At 44.1% G+C, this 16,315-nt stretch overlaps 1 protein-coding gene across 4 annotated transcripts in view; it reads right to left on the reverse strand.

Annotated features, from left to right (window-relative positions):
* Nucleotides 1–1,117: 1,117 nt before the first annotated feature.
* LOC118364066 (triple functional domain protein-like) overlaps nucleotides 1,118–16,315 on the reverse strand; it is a 144,946-nt gene continuing 129,748 nt past the window's right edge. For 2 of the 4 annotated variants that reach the window (XM_052489709.1, XM_052489706.1), the window contains 19 exons: nucleotides 13,574–13,669; nucleotides 12,972–13,120; nucleotides 12,670–12,736; nucleotides 12,200–12,303; nucleotides 12,018–12,087; nucleotides 11,678–11,767; nucleotides 11,348–11,491; nucleotides 11,102–11,179; nucleotides 10,254–10,445; nucleotides 9,886–10,063; nucleotides 8,751–9,532; nucleotides 7,077–7,324; nucleotides 6,715–6,853; nucleotides 5,649–5,676; nucleotides 5,123–5,285; nucleotides 4,814–4,935; nucleotides 4,403–4,682; nucleotides 3,959–4,097; nucleotides 1,118–3,779 (listed from right to left, as the gene is read on the reverse strand). In XM_052489709.1, coding sequence (XP_052345669.1) covers nucleotides 3,222–3,779; nucleotides 3,959–4,097; nucleotides 4,403–4,682; nucleotides 4,814–4,935; nucleotides 5,123–5,285; nucleotides 5,649–5,676; nucleotides 6,715–6,853; nucleotides 7,077–7,324; nucleotides 8,751–9,532; nucleotides 9,886–10,063; nucleotides 10,254–10,445; nucleotides 11,102–11,179; nucleotides 11,348–11,491; nucleotides 11,678–11,767; nucleotides 12,018–12,087; nucleotides 12,200–12,303; nucleotides 12,670–12,736; nucleotides 12,972–13,120; nucleotides 13,574–13,669 — 3,627 coding nt within the window. In that variant the 3' untranslated portion in view covers nucleotides 1,118–3,221. Of the gene's footprint in view, nucleotides 3,780–3,958; nucleotides 4,098–4,402; nucleotides 4,683–4,813; nucleotides 4,936–5,122; nucleotides 5,286–5,648; nucleotides 5,677–6,714; nucleotides 6,854–7,076; nucleotides 7,325–8,750; nucleotides 9,533–9,885; nucleotides 10,064–10,253; nucleotides 10,446–11,101; nucleotides 11,180–11,347; nucleotides 11,492–11,677; nucleotides 11,768–12,017; nucleotides 12,088–12,199; nucleotides 12,304–12,669; nucleotides 12,737–12,971; nucleotides 13,121–13,573; nucleotides 13,670–15,678; nucleotides 16,182–16,315 lie in introns of those variants that run through there. The other 2 variants (XM_052489707.1, XM_052489708.1) reach the window with 2 other exon arrangements.

Here is a 16,315-nt window from a genome sequence, read left to right on the forward strand (position 1 = left end):
TAAAAGCTGAAATGTATTGAGCCAATAAGTATTCAACCCCTTTGTTATGACAAGCCTAAATGTGTTCAGGAGTAAAAATGTGCTTAACAAGTCACATAATAAGTTGCATGGACTCACTCTGTGTGCAGCAATAGTGTTTAACATGATTTTGAATGACTACCTCATCTCTGTACCCCACACATACAATTACTATATCTGTAAGGTCCCTCAGTTGAGCAGTGAATTTCAAATACAGATTCAACCACAAAGACCAAAGGTTTAACAATGCCTCGCAAAGAAGGGCACCTATTGGTAGATGGGTAAACATTTTCAAAGGCAGACATTGAATATCCCTTTGAACATGATGAAGTTATTAATGACACTTTGGATGGTGTATCAATACACCCAGTCACTACAAAGATGCAGGGGTCCTTCCTAACTCAATTGCCAGAGAGAAAGGAAACCCCTCAGGGATTTCACCATGAGGCCAATGGTGACTTTAAAACAGTTAGAGTTTAATGGCTGTGATAAGGAAAAACTGAGGATGGTTACTCCACTATACTGACCTAAATGAAAAGATGGAAGCCTGTATAGAATAAAAATGATTCCAAAACATGCATTCTGTTTGCAATAAGGCACTTAAGTAAAATTGCAAATAATGTGTAAAAGATATTAGCTTAATGTCCTGAAGCGTTATGTTAAGGGGCAAATCCAACACAACACATCACGACCAGTCTTCATATGTTCAAGCATGGTGGTGGCTGCATCACGTTATGGGTATTCTGGTCATAGGAAAATATTGTACAATCCAGGTGTTCAAAGCTCTTAGAGACGTACCCAGAAAGAGTCACAGCTGTAATCGCTGCCAAATGTGATTCTAACATGTATAGACTCAGGGGTGTGAATACTTATGTAAATGAGATATTTCTGTATTTCATTTTCAATACATTTGAAAACATTTCTAAAAACATGTTTTAACTTTCTAATTATGGGGCATTGTGTGTAGATGAGTGAGAGAAAAAACACATTTAATCCATTTTGAAGTCAGGCTGTAACACAACATGTAGAATAAGTCACGGGCTATGAATACTTTCTTAAGGCACTGTACATACATAAATATAAAAACAACTTCCAAGGGTATGTTCCATACGTTTAATGGCAAAATAACTGAGGACTAAATAAACTATTTATAGCAAGTCATGTGTAAACATAATTTCTGTACAAAGAAATATACATGCAAAAGTAAAAATAAGTCATTTAACATTCAACATGACTTAGTATGTATCAAATATGAGGAGGTTACATCCAGGTTCCCATGTTCGTCGTCCATGTCTGTACAGCTTTACACATGAATAAATAAGAGGACACAAAATGGGACTGTACAGGTTAACAAACACATTCATTGTATCACTGTGACTACTGCCTTGACATAGACATGAAACTCTGATAACCTTTTCAAGCTTAAAAGGAAATACAGCTACTTCGTCCGCCTCTCCAGATCAATTGACCGGCACATTAAAATCAGTTTGAACTCATACAATGATTAATTTACTGAAAGCAGCTAGGTCATGGTCACCCTCAGATAAAGGTTAGGGTAATAGCGCCGCAACGCCCATGCACAATTATTGCAACGTTGGTACAATGTTGTGGGCAGTTTTTTTTCTTCTTCAAACCAAAGGCTCGGCAAAGAATGCTACCCCAAGTTTATCTTCAGTTCAACCAAGATGTTGATCATTGCAACACAATGTCTAGCAAAATACATAACTTAAAAAGTCAAACAAACTTACACAGCAATCACCACTTTGTGCACAGCTTGAGAAGAGAAGTGTTTGAAATGTTAATTAGGTAAGCAGTAACAACCAACCACTAAACAACGTTCTTACAACGCTAATAAATAAAGCCACTGTGAACCAATGTAAACATCTCTAGGTTCAGCATGGTTTTCATAACTTAACATGGTACATTATAACACATTTAAAGAGAGTAAAGTACACTAAACTTTGGTATAGTTACAGAAAATAAAACAAATACAATGACAAACTGAAAGCATAAGTGCCAATATAGATACAAATATTTTTTTCTTATTTTACATTATTTGCGAAACCTGCATTTTAGGTTTCCAAGATATTAATACTGAACTTAATACGGAAAAGAGTAACACAATACATACATCTACTGCAGTACCAGGTACGTACATGCCTTTTTAGATTACGGGTACAACACATGTCTTCAGAAATAGTTGCATACATGTTAAAGCTGCAACATTGCACATGAGAAGTTAACGCAAAATATGAGTGCATTTCTAGAAGTATTTCTGGTAGTGAGGGTTTAAGTAATTTGACTGGCATGAGGAGGAGCTGGTCTCCCTCACACCTCTCTTCCATTGGCAGGACTTACTACTCAGCTAATGAAACAGCGGTTGAGACAAATTCTTCAAAATGAGAATGAAGGCAGGAACACATTATTTACAAAGTAAGGCGGATGTATCAGAAATCTGAAGAGCTTTTCCAATAGTGTTATAGCTTTTTGTTGTTTGTTTGCTTGTTTATTTCTCTGCTGAGGTCTGACTAAAATAGCATAATTGTACTAACTGTTACGGGTCCATACAATAGCAAGGCCAGAACAAAGCATTTGCCTATTTATTGTAAGTTAATCAACTACAACTACACTGAGTTTGGTCTCCAACTGGTTCTAGAAGTGGTGTTCTGAAGCAACGACCCTGTGAGGGTCGGTGGTGCTTTGTTCATATGTCGCATTCATTTTTGTTTTCATGCTTTTTATTAATAACCTTTGTTTTTGAAAAGGTATCTGAATAAAGACATTTCTTTGTTTCTTCACTATACATTTTCTTTACAAAAAGTAATCTCTCATTACAAAAACAATTCTTATATTCAACCGAAAGTAACCCCATATTACAGTAATACTATCCAAACACAAGGCTTACTCTCACTGGCTCTCGAGAAAGCTTTGTTCTCACTGTTAGTGAAGTTTTAAATACTTTCAAATAGTTCATACTTTTGTGCAGGCATATAGCCATCATCCATACAAAGGTGGGGATGGAAGGGAAGTATCTAAATCTCTTGGGGGGAAAATCTCAGTCAAAAATATTCAAAGCAGTCAGCAGTCAGCAGCAGCAGGATGCTGGGTAACATAGTTCTAATGAAGTGGCGTAGTCGGCTGAGAAAGGATGAGATCATCATTGTGACTCGGTGGTTTCTGGGTACTGTAGTTCTCTAACCTGCTCATATCTGGTTGAGGAGTCTGCTGTGAAGGAAGGTCTTGATGCTGCCCACGGGCCTAACGTCATTCTGGTGTTTCCGCCGCTCGATGAAGGAGATGAGTCTGGAGGTGTCGATGCACCCTGGGTGCTGGTTTTGTTGCTGGTGGGAGTCCCACGGCTGCAGCCAGGGCTCCTGAAGGCAAGCGGCGGCAGAAGGTCTCCGATCCGGCTCGCCCTGTAGGAGGAGACCCACAAAGTCCCTGGCCGCCTGGCTCACACCCTGGAAGTAGTCATGGGGGAAGCTGAAGTCCAGACGACAGATGTTCAGGCATGTCTCCTCAGCGCTCTCGTCCAGGAAGGGAGATGCCCCGCTCAGTACCACGTATGTCACAACCCCCAGGCTCCAGAGGTCAGAGGTCAGGGAGACGGGCTGGCCCAGCACCAGCTCCGGGGCTGAGAACTCGGGGCTGCCCAAGAGGGGGTGGATGTAGTGGCCACTGTTCAGCTGGACGGCATCTCCGAAGTCTGTCAGCTTGACCACGGGCTGGGCAGAGTTCTGCTCCACTAACACGTTCTCAGGCTAAAGGGATACACACCAATACCCACGCACATACACGCAAAGAAAGATATGATTAAGAATTTACCCATGATGGGAGTACTATCTTTGCTTAAGAACAATCAGTTAGACATCAGACTGTTTCATACAGTACACAATCACATTTAACTCATACTCTACATGTCACAGCATTTGTGACTCACCTTCAAGTCCAAGTGAGCTATCCTCCAGCTATGCAGGTAGTGTAAAGCTTCTAGAATGTCCCTAAGGTACAAGGCCACCTTCTCTTCAGTGAGGTTACCCCAGCTGACTATGTAGTCCAGGAGACGGCCTTGATCAGCCCTGCAGACACAAAGCACCAGAGCACCAGAGAGAGACATTAGCTCACCGATATGGTAGATGTACAAGAGGGCTGCTTGAACATGATTCAAAAGCACAGTGAATAAATATATATAGTAATATATTGTTCAAAAGGGTAATCAATACTATTTCAATTCAGGAATTGTAATAACAATTTTCCTCAATAATCATAATAAATACAGTGTGTGCATCCCAAATGCTATCTATCCCTCTGTAGGGTACTACTTTTGATCAGTTATAGGGAATAGGGTGCAATTTGGGGCTCATCCACAGTTTTTCTAACATACATCTCCAGCACTAGCACGTAGCTGGTGGCTGTCTCGAAGGTGTCCAGCAGGCCGACCAGGTGTGGGTGTTCCAGACACTGTAGTATCCTCAGTTCCTGGAGCACCTGCTCACGTCGCATCAACCGCTTGTTTACATGTTTGGCTGCCACGGCACGCTTGCTCCCACGCTGGTCACAGCGCTTAGCCACTGAGAACCTCCCCCTGCCCAGTTCTGTGACCTCTGTGTAGAAGGACTCAAAGTTGTTCTTCCAAATCACTTCACTCCCATCGTCAGAGGCCTCTGGGAAAATAGAAACATTCAATGTTAAAATGCAAAAGTACTGAAGAAGTAGTGTGGATATAGAGGATATACTGTGCCCCCACAGGAGTCTACAACTCAACTCAACTTAATCTAACTCAACAGTGACTAACCTCTGACTCTGAGGCTGGCGGAGGATGACACGCTGCCCACTACGTTGGTGGCGACACAGGTGTACACCCCATCATCCTCCACAGACACACCCATGATGAGGAGAGTTGCCTCGCCCGTGTCACTGCAGATGAGAGAAGGGAAGTTTCAACAATAGCAACAATTCCTTTAAATCAACTGCAACAGAACATTGTCTTCCAACTGCTAAGTCATTTTAACACGTTGCAATGATCACTGCAAGTCCCTCTGGACAAGAGTATCTGCTGAATGACTAAAATGCAACGTAAAATGTCATCACTGCCGATATGTACCTGTAGGTGATGCTGTAGTGTCCGTCGTTGCTCAGAGTGCTGTGGTCAGGTCCTCTCCAGGTGACCGAGGCTTTTGGTCTTCCACAGACCTTACTCCTCAGAGTGACACTCTCCCCCAGGTTACAGGTCACATCACTCAGAGGTAGCAGGAACTCTGGGGGTACTACAGAGGTGACAGACAGACAGACAGAAGACACGTGAGTTTGACTATGTCACATGCTAATTAGCCTTCCAATATACTAGCGTCCTGTCCATGGGGTGTACTTTCGTTTTTCCAGCTGCCTCACGCTACAGAAACAGGAGACAGGCTCCTTGCCCTACACACTGCGCTGGCTCGGAGGAGGTTACTTACATGTAAACTACACAATCCCACATCTGAGCTACCCAATAGACAATAGAAAGTATGCAGTACAATACAAGACAATAACAAATGGTCTTATTGAACCCCTGGATTGTGAAAATATAGATGTGTCATTAAATTACTGTATAGTAAAGCCCAAGCAAAAACATTTAAATGTATACATACCATCATAGATGTAGTTGGGGTTTAGAAGCTGAAAGAAAAATATGAACACAAATAAGTTTCTTCTCCAAATTTGTTTCAACACAAAGACATGAAATAATTACACAAATTACATGAATCCATTAAATGAGGTTAATGTAGAGAAGCTTTAAGTTTTACAGCCATACTGAGGTTAACGTAGAGGGGCTTTATGTTTTATAGCCATACTGAGGTTAACGTAGAGGGGCTTTAGGTTTTACAGCCATACTGAGGTTAACGTAGAGGGGCTTTAGGTTTTACAGCCATACTGAGGTTAATGTAGAGGGGCTTTAAGTTTTACAGCCATACTGAGGTTAACGTAGAGGGGCTTTAAGTCTTACGGCCATACTGAGGTTAAGGTAGAGAGGCTTTAAGTCTTACAGCCATACTGAGGTTAACGTAGAGGGGCTTTAAGTCTTACAGCCATACTGAGGTTAATGTAGAGGGGCTTTAAGTCTTACAGCCATACTGAGGTTAACGTAGAGGGGCTTTAAGTCTTACAGCCATACTGAGGTTAACGTAGAGGGGCTTTAAGTCTTACAGCCATACTGAGGTTAATGTAGAGGGGCTAAGTCTTACAGCCATACTGAGGTTAACGTAGAGGGGCTTTACATCTTACAGCCATACTGAGGTTAACGTAGAGGGGCTTTAAGGTTTACAGCCATACTGAGGTTGGTGTAGAGGGGCTTTAAGTCTTACAGCCATACTGAGGTTAACGTAGAGGGGCTTTACGTCTTACAGCCATACTGAGGTTAACGTAGAGGGGCTTTAAGTCTTACAGCCATACTGAGGTTAACGTAGAGGGGCTTTAAGTCTTACGGCCATACTGAGGTTAATGTAGAGGGGCTTTAAGTCTTACAGCCATACTGAGGTTGGTGTAGAGGGGCTTTAAGTCTTACAGCCATACTGAGGTTAACGTAGAGGGGCTTTACGTCTTACAGCCATACTGAGGTTAACATAGAGGGGCTTTAAGTCTTACAGCCATACTGAGGTTGGTGTAGAGGGGCTTTAGGTCTTACAGCCATACAGGTGATTATCAAATCAACTCTACCTTTACAGAAACTTTATTAGTCAGACAGTCTTGAGACTTGCGGTAGCCGTTTTCCATCTTATATTCCTTCCTGGTCTCCTTATCTCTCCTCTCAGACTTTCTCCTGATACGGAGTGCTGTGTGCCACGAGGATGACTTCCTGCTCCAGACAAGAGAATGAGAAAGAAAGGGGAAGAGAGAGAGAGAAAGAAAAAGGAAGAAAGAAAGAGAAAAGTTTAACTTGTGATTTCTACATCTTTGTCTACTGTTTCACATTTATGATGGCAGAGCTCATGATGTGAAAATGGAACTGTCTTTGGGATGATAACGCTTTTCATTCATTCAGGTTGGTACATGGAGTAGCAGCAGTGTCTGTCTCTTACTTGATGGTTCCTTCGGGGAGGTCGGGGATGATGGTGGAGGTGTGACCCAGTACGTAGCCGGGGATCCAGCCCTCGGCGGCAGGGCCCTGCTCGGTGGCAGCCCGGAACACCAGGAACATGTTCTGCTGATTGGAGGCCAGCATCTGGACCACCTCGCCCTGGGAAACACTGATCTCATCCTCCTTCAGGGCCACGTAGTCCTGGGTCACCAGCATGGTGCTGATGCTGCTGCTGCTACTGCTTTCACTCTGGAGGAGGGGGAGGCAGGGGAAGATGGGAGGCAGGGGAGGATGGGAGGCAGGTGGAGGATGGGAGGCAGGTGGAGGATGGGAGGCAGGGAAGGGGAGGTTGGGAGGAAGGGAGGCAGGGGAAGATGGGAGGCAGGGAATGAAATGGAGTCAGTAAGGGTTTATAGGTATGGTTACACAAAGAGAGAGGCATAGAGAGAGAGAGAGAGAGAGAGAGAGAGAGAGAGAGAGAGAGAGAGAGAGAGAGAGAGAGAGAGAGAGAGAGAGAGATGGACAGACAGACAGACAGACAGACAGACAGACAGACAGACAGACAGACAGACAGACAGACAGACAGACAGACAGACAGACAGACAGACAGACAGACAGACAGACAGACAGACAGACAGACAGACAGACAGACAGACAGACAGACAGACAAATGCACGCACACACAAACTGACTCTAAAAGACTTAACAAATTCAAATGTTATGGATTTGATTGCACATGAGCATCATGTGTTCATCTGTTTATATGCTAGAGCTCATGCACAAAGAAGGACTCATTTCAAAGCATTCATTACAAAAGGTTCAGAGACTAGAGTGAGGAAAGTCATACTGTAGCAACTAACATCTGGTTCCTACATGTCTCATAATTAGACCTTCTCATTTGTAGAAGCGAAGACAAGTTATCCAGAAGTCAGAGAGACAGAGGAGAGTTAACACGGAGTGGGTGTCTCTCAAAGACAGTGAAAGTAGAGAGGAAACAGTCCGTTTCAGGAGAGAGAGCCTGAAATAAAGTTTGAAGTGAGGCCAAATGCATTTGGTGTGAGTCAAATGTATTCAGGGGCAAGGCAAGGAGAGAACGGGAACAAGGATGTGTCATCAGTCCCACAGAACCAAGACAGAAACGAAGCAGCATGGTCAGAGCAAAGAGCTAAGAGAAAACAGGAAAGGCGGCAAGCGTTTCTTTTTACATCAGAGCTCCTCTTCTTGCAGGCAGTTGAAGTCGAAGTCAATATCAATCTTCCATTATATCAGCATTCATTTGCATGAAGCAAAGGGACAGCAAAAACTCAGGTCATGTCTAGAAAATGTTATAGCCAAGACAGAGCTGGATGTGTGAAGTTAGGGAAGCAGAGGCAGAGAGTCATACTGGAAACACTTACCAAGGGAGAGGAGAGGACACCAACATACCGTACAGCAAGCTACTTGCTAGTTACTTGCTAGTTACAGCAGTTAGCTGCTGTACCAGCCAAAAACACACTGTTAGTAGAGTCTGAAAGACAGCAGGAAGGATGAAAACTCACACCATAGGCAAGTTAGTGTACTTAGATAGTTTAGTATGCACTTGTGGTTCCGATGACCCAGGAGAACTTCTGGTCAGCCAGTAAGGTTAGTAGGGACTAAGCCGGACAGAAGCCTGGGACTCGAGGAGGGATCTTACCCCGTTACTCTGCGTGGACTGTAAGGACTGCTCACTGGTGGAGGAGCATGTGCTCATGCGGTCTATATCCTTGCTGTGGGTGGAGTGGCGGTGGCTGTGGCTCTCCCTGTGGCCCAGGGTCGAGTCTCCACTATCACTGTGGTAGGAGAAGGAGCCAGGCCGGCTAGCTGGGGAGGCTGGGGCTGCGGTGGACCAGAAAAAGGAGCCTTTCTGGGCTGGGCTGCCCGGGATGAATTCGTCCTTTATGGGGCAGGTCAGAGGAGAGACTGCCCCTACCCGAGGCTTGGCAAGATTCAGAGGGGCCACAGCCAGCCGTGGGATGGGGATCTGAGGGTCCTCCCCAAGGTAGCTCTCCTTGAAGCTGCCCTCAGCAACACCCAAGGACTTGCCATTGCTGTTGCTGCTGGTTCTGCTGCGGGGCCGGGGACCCTCCAGCACTCGCATCTTGGGGACATCTTGGGGCCCCAGGTCCCCCTCTGCATGGTCAGGAGGACAGGGGGTCTGGGAGGAGGGGGGTTGTCGGGACCACGTACCTGCTGTTCTGTCCGGACCGTCAGACCCCGGGGGGTGGTGGTGGTGGACAGGCTGTGGGATACGGGAGGAGGGCTGGGGAATGCGCGAGGGCCGGCGACTCTGGGGGCCACACAGAGAGTTACTCCCAGGGCCCACTACTGAGCTGCTGCAGCCACCTCCTGCCAGGCCACTGCTGCTGCTGGGGGCCCCCAGGCCTGCTCCACTTGCCCCCACGTGGTTCCTCTGGTACTCGATAGGGGATGTCAATGCTGGGGGACACAAAAAGAGAGATAGAGATAGACAGACAGAGAGAGGGAAAGAGAGAGAGAAAGAGATGGAGAGAGAAACAGACAGAGAGAAAGAGTCACCTCAGTGGTATGAGTACACACTGTCTAGCTATGAAACAAAAATATAAAAACATTCATAGCATTTTGTATTCCAGTACATCATGCTATAGTTCATATTATGGTGTGCTCTAAACACTTATTTTCTCAGAACGTTGATACATTCTATGGAGTGGATGACTACACAGGGAGACAGATGAAACATTGTAATCATCTGGGAGAAGCTAGCATAATATCACTACACAGTTACACAGATGAACTGTGATGTCTTTTTTTACCATTGAGAAAGTTGCGCTGGCTCTCCAGGATCTGGGTGATCTGGTGGACCCACATCTGGCTGACTCCAGGGTTGGCTGAGTGCATTACGTAGGTCTCCACACCGCCACTGGATGACCGGGAGGTCAGGGTGAACTTACAGGGGTCATCTGGGCTCTCCTCCAGGCCCAGCCAGCTCACCTGGACACACACACAAGATATAGGGGAGAGGAGGGGATGTGAGTGTTTTCAGAATTAGACAACTATTCAAATGACTTTGGCCCTTAAGGCAATTACTATCCCAGCAATGTCCAGCCCAAAAAAATCCATCCACTGTAATATGATCTAAGTGGATTGATTAGGGGAGATGATCACGATCGATGCCCCATACCTTGACGCTGTTCTTGAAGAGGTATCCCGGCTGGGAGTAGCCTTTCTTCTTGTCCAGGGGCTCACTGAAGATGACGATCTGTTCGAAGAGGAAGACCCTCCTCTCCTTCATCCTTGTGAGAAGCCCCCCGTCCTGATCTGATACCATGAAGGTATCCTGGAGCAGCAGTCTGCCTTGGGCCACAATCTTGCCCTGAATGGGGGAATACCAATGTATCGCCTGTCTGGTTAAATAAAGGTTTAAGGCCCAATGCAGCCGTTTTATAACCATATCAAATTATTTCTGGGTAACAAGTAAGTACCTTACTGTAATAGATTTCCATTCAAATTGGCAAAAGTAGCTTTTAGCAAAACTGAAAACTAGCTGTTATTGGCAGAGAGGTTTGAAACTCTTTGTTATTGGTCGATTAACGAATTTACACATGGTGATGTCACCATGGAAAGCCAAAACTCCAACACATGCAAACCTGTTGATTAGAAGGTTATGTGTAGATTGTATTTTGAAATCAAATTTGTTCACACTTTTACATTGTCAGTTTAATATAAAAAACAGGAAAACAGAATTTTGACTGAACTGGGCCTTTAAATAAAATACATACAAATAAAAGGAGAGAGGACAGACTCATCTCATTCAGACTCATATTATATGCATAATATTATATAATACAACGAGTGAAAATAGAGAGAGAGACAGCAAACCCAAGCATCATATGATCCATGTGACTTAACGGCTGAAATCAAATTCAAGTAAGCTATTTTGGAGAATTTGTGACCTTCTAAACTGAGCCAGATCGAACTGAAAGACCACATTCTCTATTCCCTGAATAAGATAGAGCCCGTGAGTCTTACGTCAAAGCCTTGGAGACGCCCAACGTTCATCATGTCGTTGCATCTTTTGGGCACAACACACATGACCTCCACCGCTTTCTGGGAGAAACAGAGAAGATAGAAAACACAATTTTAGAGGGAAAGAAAACATAATATATTATAACAAGTATAACTTTTAGATAAAAACAAAATCATAGCCATATTAATGCTCGTCCATGTTATTAGGGGTGGAAGGCCATCAAATCAAACCCAGATTGTAGTTCTTACCTCCAGTTCAGTAGTATCTACTGCAGCCTTTTTGGAGAACTTAAGTAAATCCTTCAGGAGGAGCTGGTACTTCATGATGCGCTGCACAGGCTTAATGAGAAGATCAGTGATCTGGAGTCTGTGGCCCAGACGCTGCTTGAGCTCCTAAAATACACAGGGAGCCATTGGATTTAGTTGCACACAGTAAAAACAAAGGACTGCGTAAAAATATAACACAAGGTAAGAGAACAGGAAACAATGTGGCTCTTATGATGAAATATGTGCTCAGTTTGAGAGACTGGAATAAACCCACTTGCGGGGTATGTGTGGAGGGAGTGTGTGTATTCTTACCTCAAAGTAAGTGTCTATGTACTCAGACACGATGTGCTCTGATTTGGGCTTGTTCTGACAGTACACGATGTACATGTGTAGCCGTCGCTCCTAGCAGGAAAACAAGGAAACAAAACAAATGGTGAGGAAGGGAACAAGGGAAATGGTGAGGAAGTGGTATTATGGTCCTTGCTATCTGGAATCCTTGGGATGTCCGTACCCCATTGCATTTAAAAATGAGGGATTATGGTTATGGTTGGGGGTTAATGTTAGGGTTTAGCACTAACCTTGTTATGATGCACAGCCACATCCACTATTGATGGTATATTTTGGCCAATGAAAATCATCAAATTGCTCTTACTTGTTTGACGAACAGGGGAGCCAGCCTATCGGGATCCTCCAGGCACTTCTCTAGCTCTCCCAGGAAGAATCTGTGGCCAATCAGAGAAGAGTATGAGAAATATTACTATGATAAATACACTAATATAAAAGTCAAACTAATAATAACGCTAGTGCTGTAGGTAGGTACTATTCTCGTCTTACTCTCTATGCCAGTCGTAGATCTGGTGGATATTTCCAAACACTATCTTGTCTTTTCCCCTCATGTCGTCTGGCACGCCGTCCTCCTTCATTTTGCTGATGTAGCCCTGAAGGGGAGATAAGACATTCAGGTGACCACAGGACTAGACACAGTGCCAAATTCAGCCAATACTATTCCAATGCCCTGTCCACAAACAACCTCTGCCCCGTAGGGCACTTGTGGTGATCTGATCTGATAGGTATATGCACTACATGTATGTTTAGAGGGCAAGGTGGAGCTGTTACCATATTGATTTTACCTATACAGTTCATTTCGATGTATATGGAGAGCCTAGGGGTCGTAAGGATTAGGGATTGTTTTGTGGACGGGACCTAGCACTTTGACCAAGTCTAGAACGTGAACAGAGTGTGATGGAGAGGAGTGAGTCATTGATTATGGGTCTACAGTAAAGTAAGAAACAAGGTGTTCTCACCTCCACCACTGAACCCAGGTCTCTCACGTAGTCCCTCTCTGTCTCCACCAGCTCCAGTAACACATAGCTGTAGGGAAGAGAGGTGAAGTAAACAATGAGAGGATTGTTTAGCTTGACCACCACAGGACAGTTTTATCTGATGGCTCAGGGCATATTGTAGGCTTTGAGACCCTAGAAATAGAATGACTAGAAAGGGCCCAACACCAGTCCACCCATTACGGCCTCATTGGCTTGAATGAGGGCGACCATTCTAGTCATTCTGTTTCTACATATGAGACGTGGAGGAGTGAAACTGAACTCACTGGCGTCTTTTGAGGAAACCCGACTTGCGCTCATCCATCTCATCGATGGGGGAGGAGGAGGACAGGAGGGAGTTGTCAGAGGGGTTGAGGGAGGGGCTGCTGCTGTCCCCTTGTTCCACAGAGAGAGAGCTGGGACGGTCCTCCAGGGACTGAGAGAGAGAGAACTTACTGTATATTCATTGTGAACATGCAGTGAGTAAACTGAGCGTCTCCATACAATCACTGTGATAGCAGAGAGAGCAGTGGTGTTGCTGCTATGAGGGTGTGACAAAGTATGGCAGCATTAAAGTGCTTCTCTTATGAAGAGAAGGAGTCAGTTGGTGTGGTGACTCAAATGGTTCACAGATGACTGGTGGGCCATGGCACCGTCGCACGTCACATCCAGCCTGGCACCAGACTGGCCTGAGCTGAGCTGAGCTGAGCTGAGCTGAGCTGAGCTGAGCTGGCGTGTGTGTGTGTGTGTGTGTGTGTGTGTGTGTGTGTGTGTGTGTGTGTGTGTGTGTGTGTGTGTGTGTGTGTGTGTGTGTGTGTGTGTGTGTGTGTGTGTGTGTGTGAGAGTAGCTGACAGCAGTGTGGTAGACTGATGGATGGCTGTATCTTACCATCTTACTCTTGACCAGCTCCTCGATGGCACTGACCAGCTCAGCCGCACTGGGTGTCTCTGAACTACTGGGTCGGCCCGATAGACGAGAGGCTGCCTGGAAGGGAGGGAGAGAGACAGAGTCAGACAGAGACAGGAGAGCGAGCGTGATAGAGAGAGTGTGAGAGAAAGAGTGGGAAAGTAGAGAGAGTGAGAGCGAGAAAGAGAGGTGTGTGGTTTAATGTTCAAATCAAATCAAATGTTATTTATCACATGCACCAAATACAACAGGTTACAGTGAAATGCTTACTTACAAGCCCTTAACCAACAATACAGTTGAAAAGTGTGGATAAAAAATGGATAAGTAAATAAATATGTATATATACACACATATATATATATATATATATATATATATATATATATATATATACAGTTGAAGTCGAAAGTTTGCATACACCTTAGCCAAATACATTTAACTCAGTTCTTCACAATTCCTGACATTTAATCAGAGTAAGAATTCCCTGTCTTAGGTCAGTTAGGATCACCACTTAATTGTAAGAATGTGAAATGTCAGAATAATAGTAGAGAGAATTATTTATTTCAGCTTTTATTTCTTTCATCACATTCCCAGTGGGTCAGAAGTTTGCATACACTCAATTAGTGTTTGGTAGCATTGCCTTAAATTGTTTAACTTGGGTCAAACATTTTGGGTAGCCTTTCTCAAGCTTCCCACAATAAGTTGGGTGGATTTTGGCCCATTCCTCCTGACAGAGCTGGTGTAACTGAGTCAGGTTTGTATTCCTCCATGCTCGCACACACTTTTTCAGTTCTGCTCACACATTTTCAATAGGATTGAGGTCAGGGCTTTGTGATGTCCACTCCAATACATTGACTTTGTTGTCCTTATGCCATTTTGCCACAACTTTGGAAGCATGCTTGGGGTCATTGTCCATTTGGAAGACCCATTTGCGACAATGCTTTAACTTCCTGACTGATGTCTTGCTTCAATTTATCCACATTATTTTCCATATATTTTGTGAAGTGCACCAGTCCCTCTTGCACCACCCCTACAAGCACCCCTACAACATGATTCTGCCACCCCTGTGCCTCACGGTTGGGATGGTATTCTTCGGCTTGCAAGCCTCCCCCTTTTCCCCCCAAACATAACGATGGTCATTATGGCCAAACAATTCTATTTTTGTTTCATTAGACCAGAGGACATTTCTCCAAAAAGTATGATCTTTATCCCCATGTGCAGTTGCAAACCGTAGTCTGTCTTTTTTATGGCGGTTTTGGAGCAGCGGCTTCTTCCTTGCTGAGCGGCCTTTCAGGTTATGTCGATATAGGACTCGTTTTACTGTGGATATAGATACTTTTGTACTCGTTCCCTCAGCATCTCCACAAGGTCCTTTGCTGTTGTTCTGGGATTGATTTGCACTTTTCGCACCAAAGTACGTTCATCTCTAGGAGACTGCGTGGTCCCATGGTGTTTATACTTGCTTACTATTGTTTGTACAGATGAATGTGGTACCTTCAGGCATTTGGAAATTGCTCCCAAGGATGAACCAGACTTGTGGAGGTCTTGGCTGATTTCTTTTGATTTTCCCATGATGTCAAGCAAAGAGTTTGAAGGTAGGCCTTGAAATATAACCACAGGTACACCTCCAATTGACTCAAATTAGTTCAATTAGCCTATCAGAAGCTTCTAAAGCCATGGCATAATCTTCTGGAATTTTCCAAGCTGTTTAAAGGCACAGTCAACTTAGTGTATGTAAACTTCTGACCCACTGGAATTGTGATACAGTGAATTATAAGTGAAATAAACTGTCTGTAAATTGTTGGAAAAATTACTTGTGTCATGAACAAAGTAAATGTCCTGACCGACTTTCCAAAACTAGTTTATTAACAAGAAATTTGTGGTTGAAAAACAAGTTTTAATGACTCCAACCTAAGTGTATGTAAACTTCAACTGTATATAAAAAAATATATATGTTTACACTACATTTGATTAATATTTTCTGAAAGTATCTGTCACTGTATTAAAGATGTTTCTACATATTACAGCACATGATGACATCACCGCATCATACATTCATTTCTTCCAGACGCTCACCATTGACGTGTTTTGACACCGCCCAGCATTCCAAATGGGTGTGGTCTCCCTAATCAGGGCCAAATAGGGGCCTAGTGGGGCCAGGCTAGCATGGAGGATACAGGGGACGAGGCTGGGGTTGGGGTTGGTTGGAGCAAGGTTCTGAGCACTGGAACCACAGCGGAGCACATGACTGAACAATGTATATGTGCTGTTAAATACTCCATTACAACAGGGATAACCCGGGCAACAGCCCAATCACAAGCACAGCTAGTCTGGCTAAACAATAGCAACAGGCTAAACAAGGCCAGGTCTTTAAAGGGGTAGTTAGTCAGTTCTAGTCAAACTTCACTAACTACAGCAAATGGAGTATTCGTCACATCCGCAACAATAGTCCTAGAGAAACATAGGGCAGCGAGGGTGAGGAGATAGCATGACAGGATGGATGGGAAGTAAAATAATGTCAGGGCTGGTTGGTTGGTTGGATGTGGGAGTGTGACTAGAGCGTAGGCAGTTACATGGAGAGGTACGGGAACTGAGACAAAACAGAGGCAGAACAAAAATCAACATAAAGCTATGGTAAATTTAAAGCAAAGTTAAGAAAGAAGAGAAAACAATGATATTAGTGTCAAAGAAACACCTATCGCTCTAGTTACAATAACTGTTCTG

This window comes from Oncorhynchus keta, chromosome 31 (genome assembly GCF_023373465.1).
Source record: "Oncorhynchus keta strain PuntledgeMale-10-30-2019 chromosome 31, Oket_V2, whole genome shotgun sequence".
Lineage (NCBI taxonomy): Eukaryota > Metazoa > Chordata > Actinopteri > Salmoniformes > Salmonidae > Oncorhynchus > Oncorhynchus keta.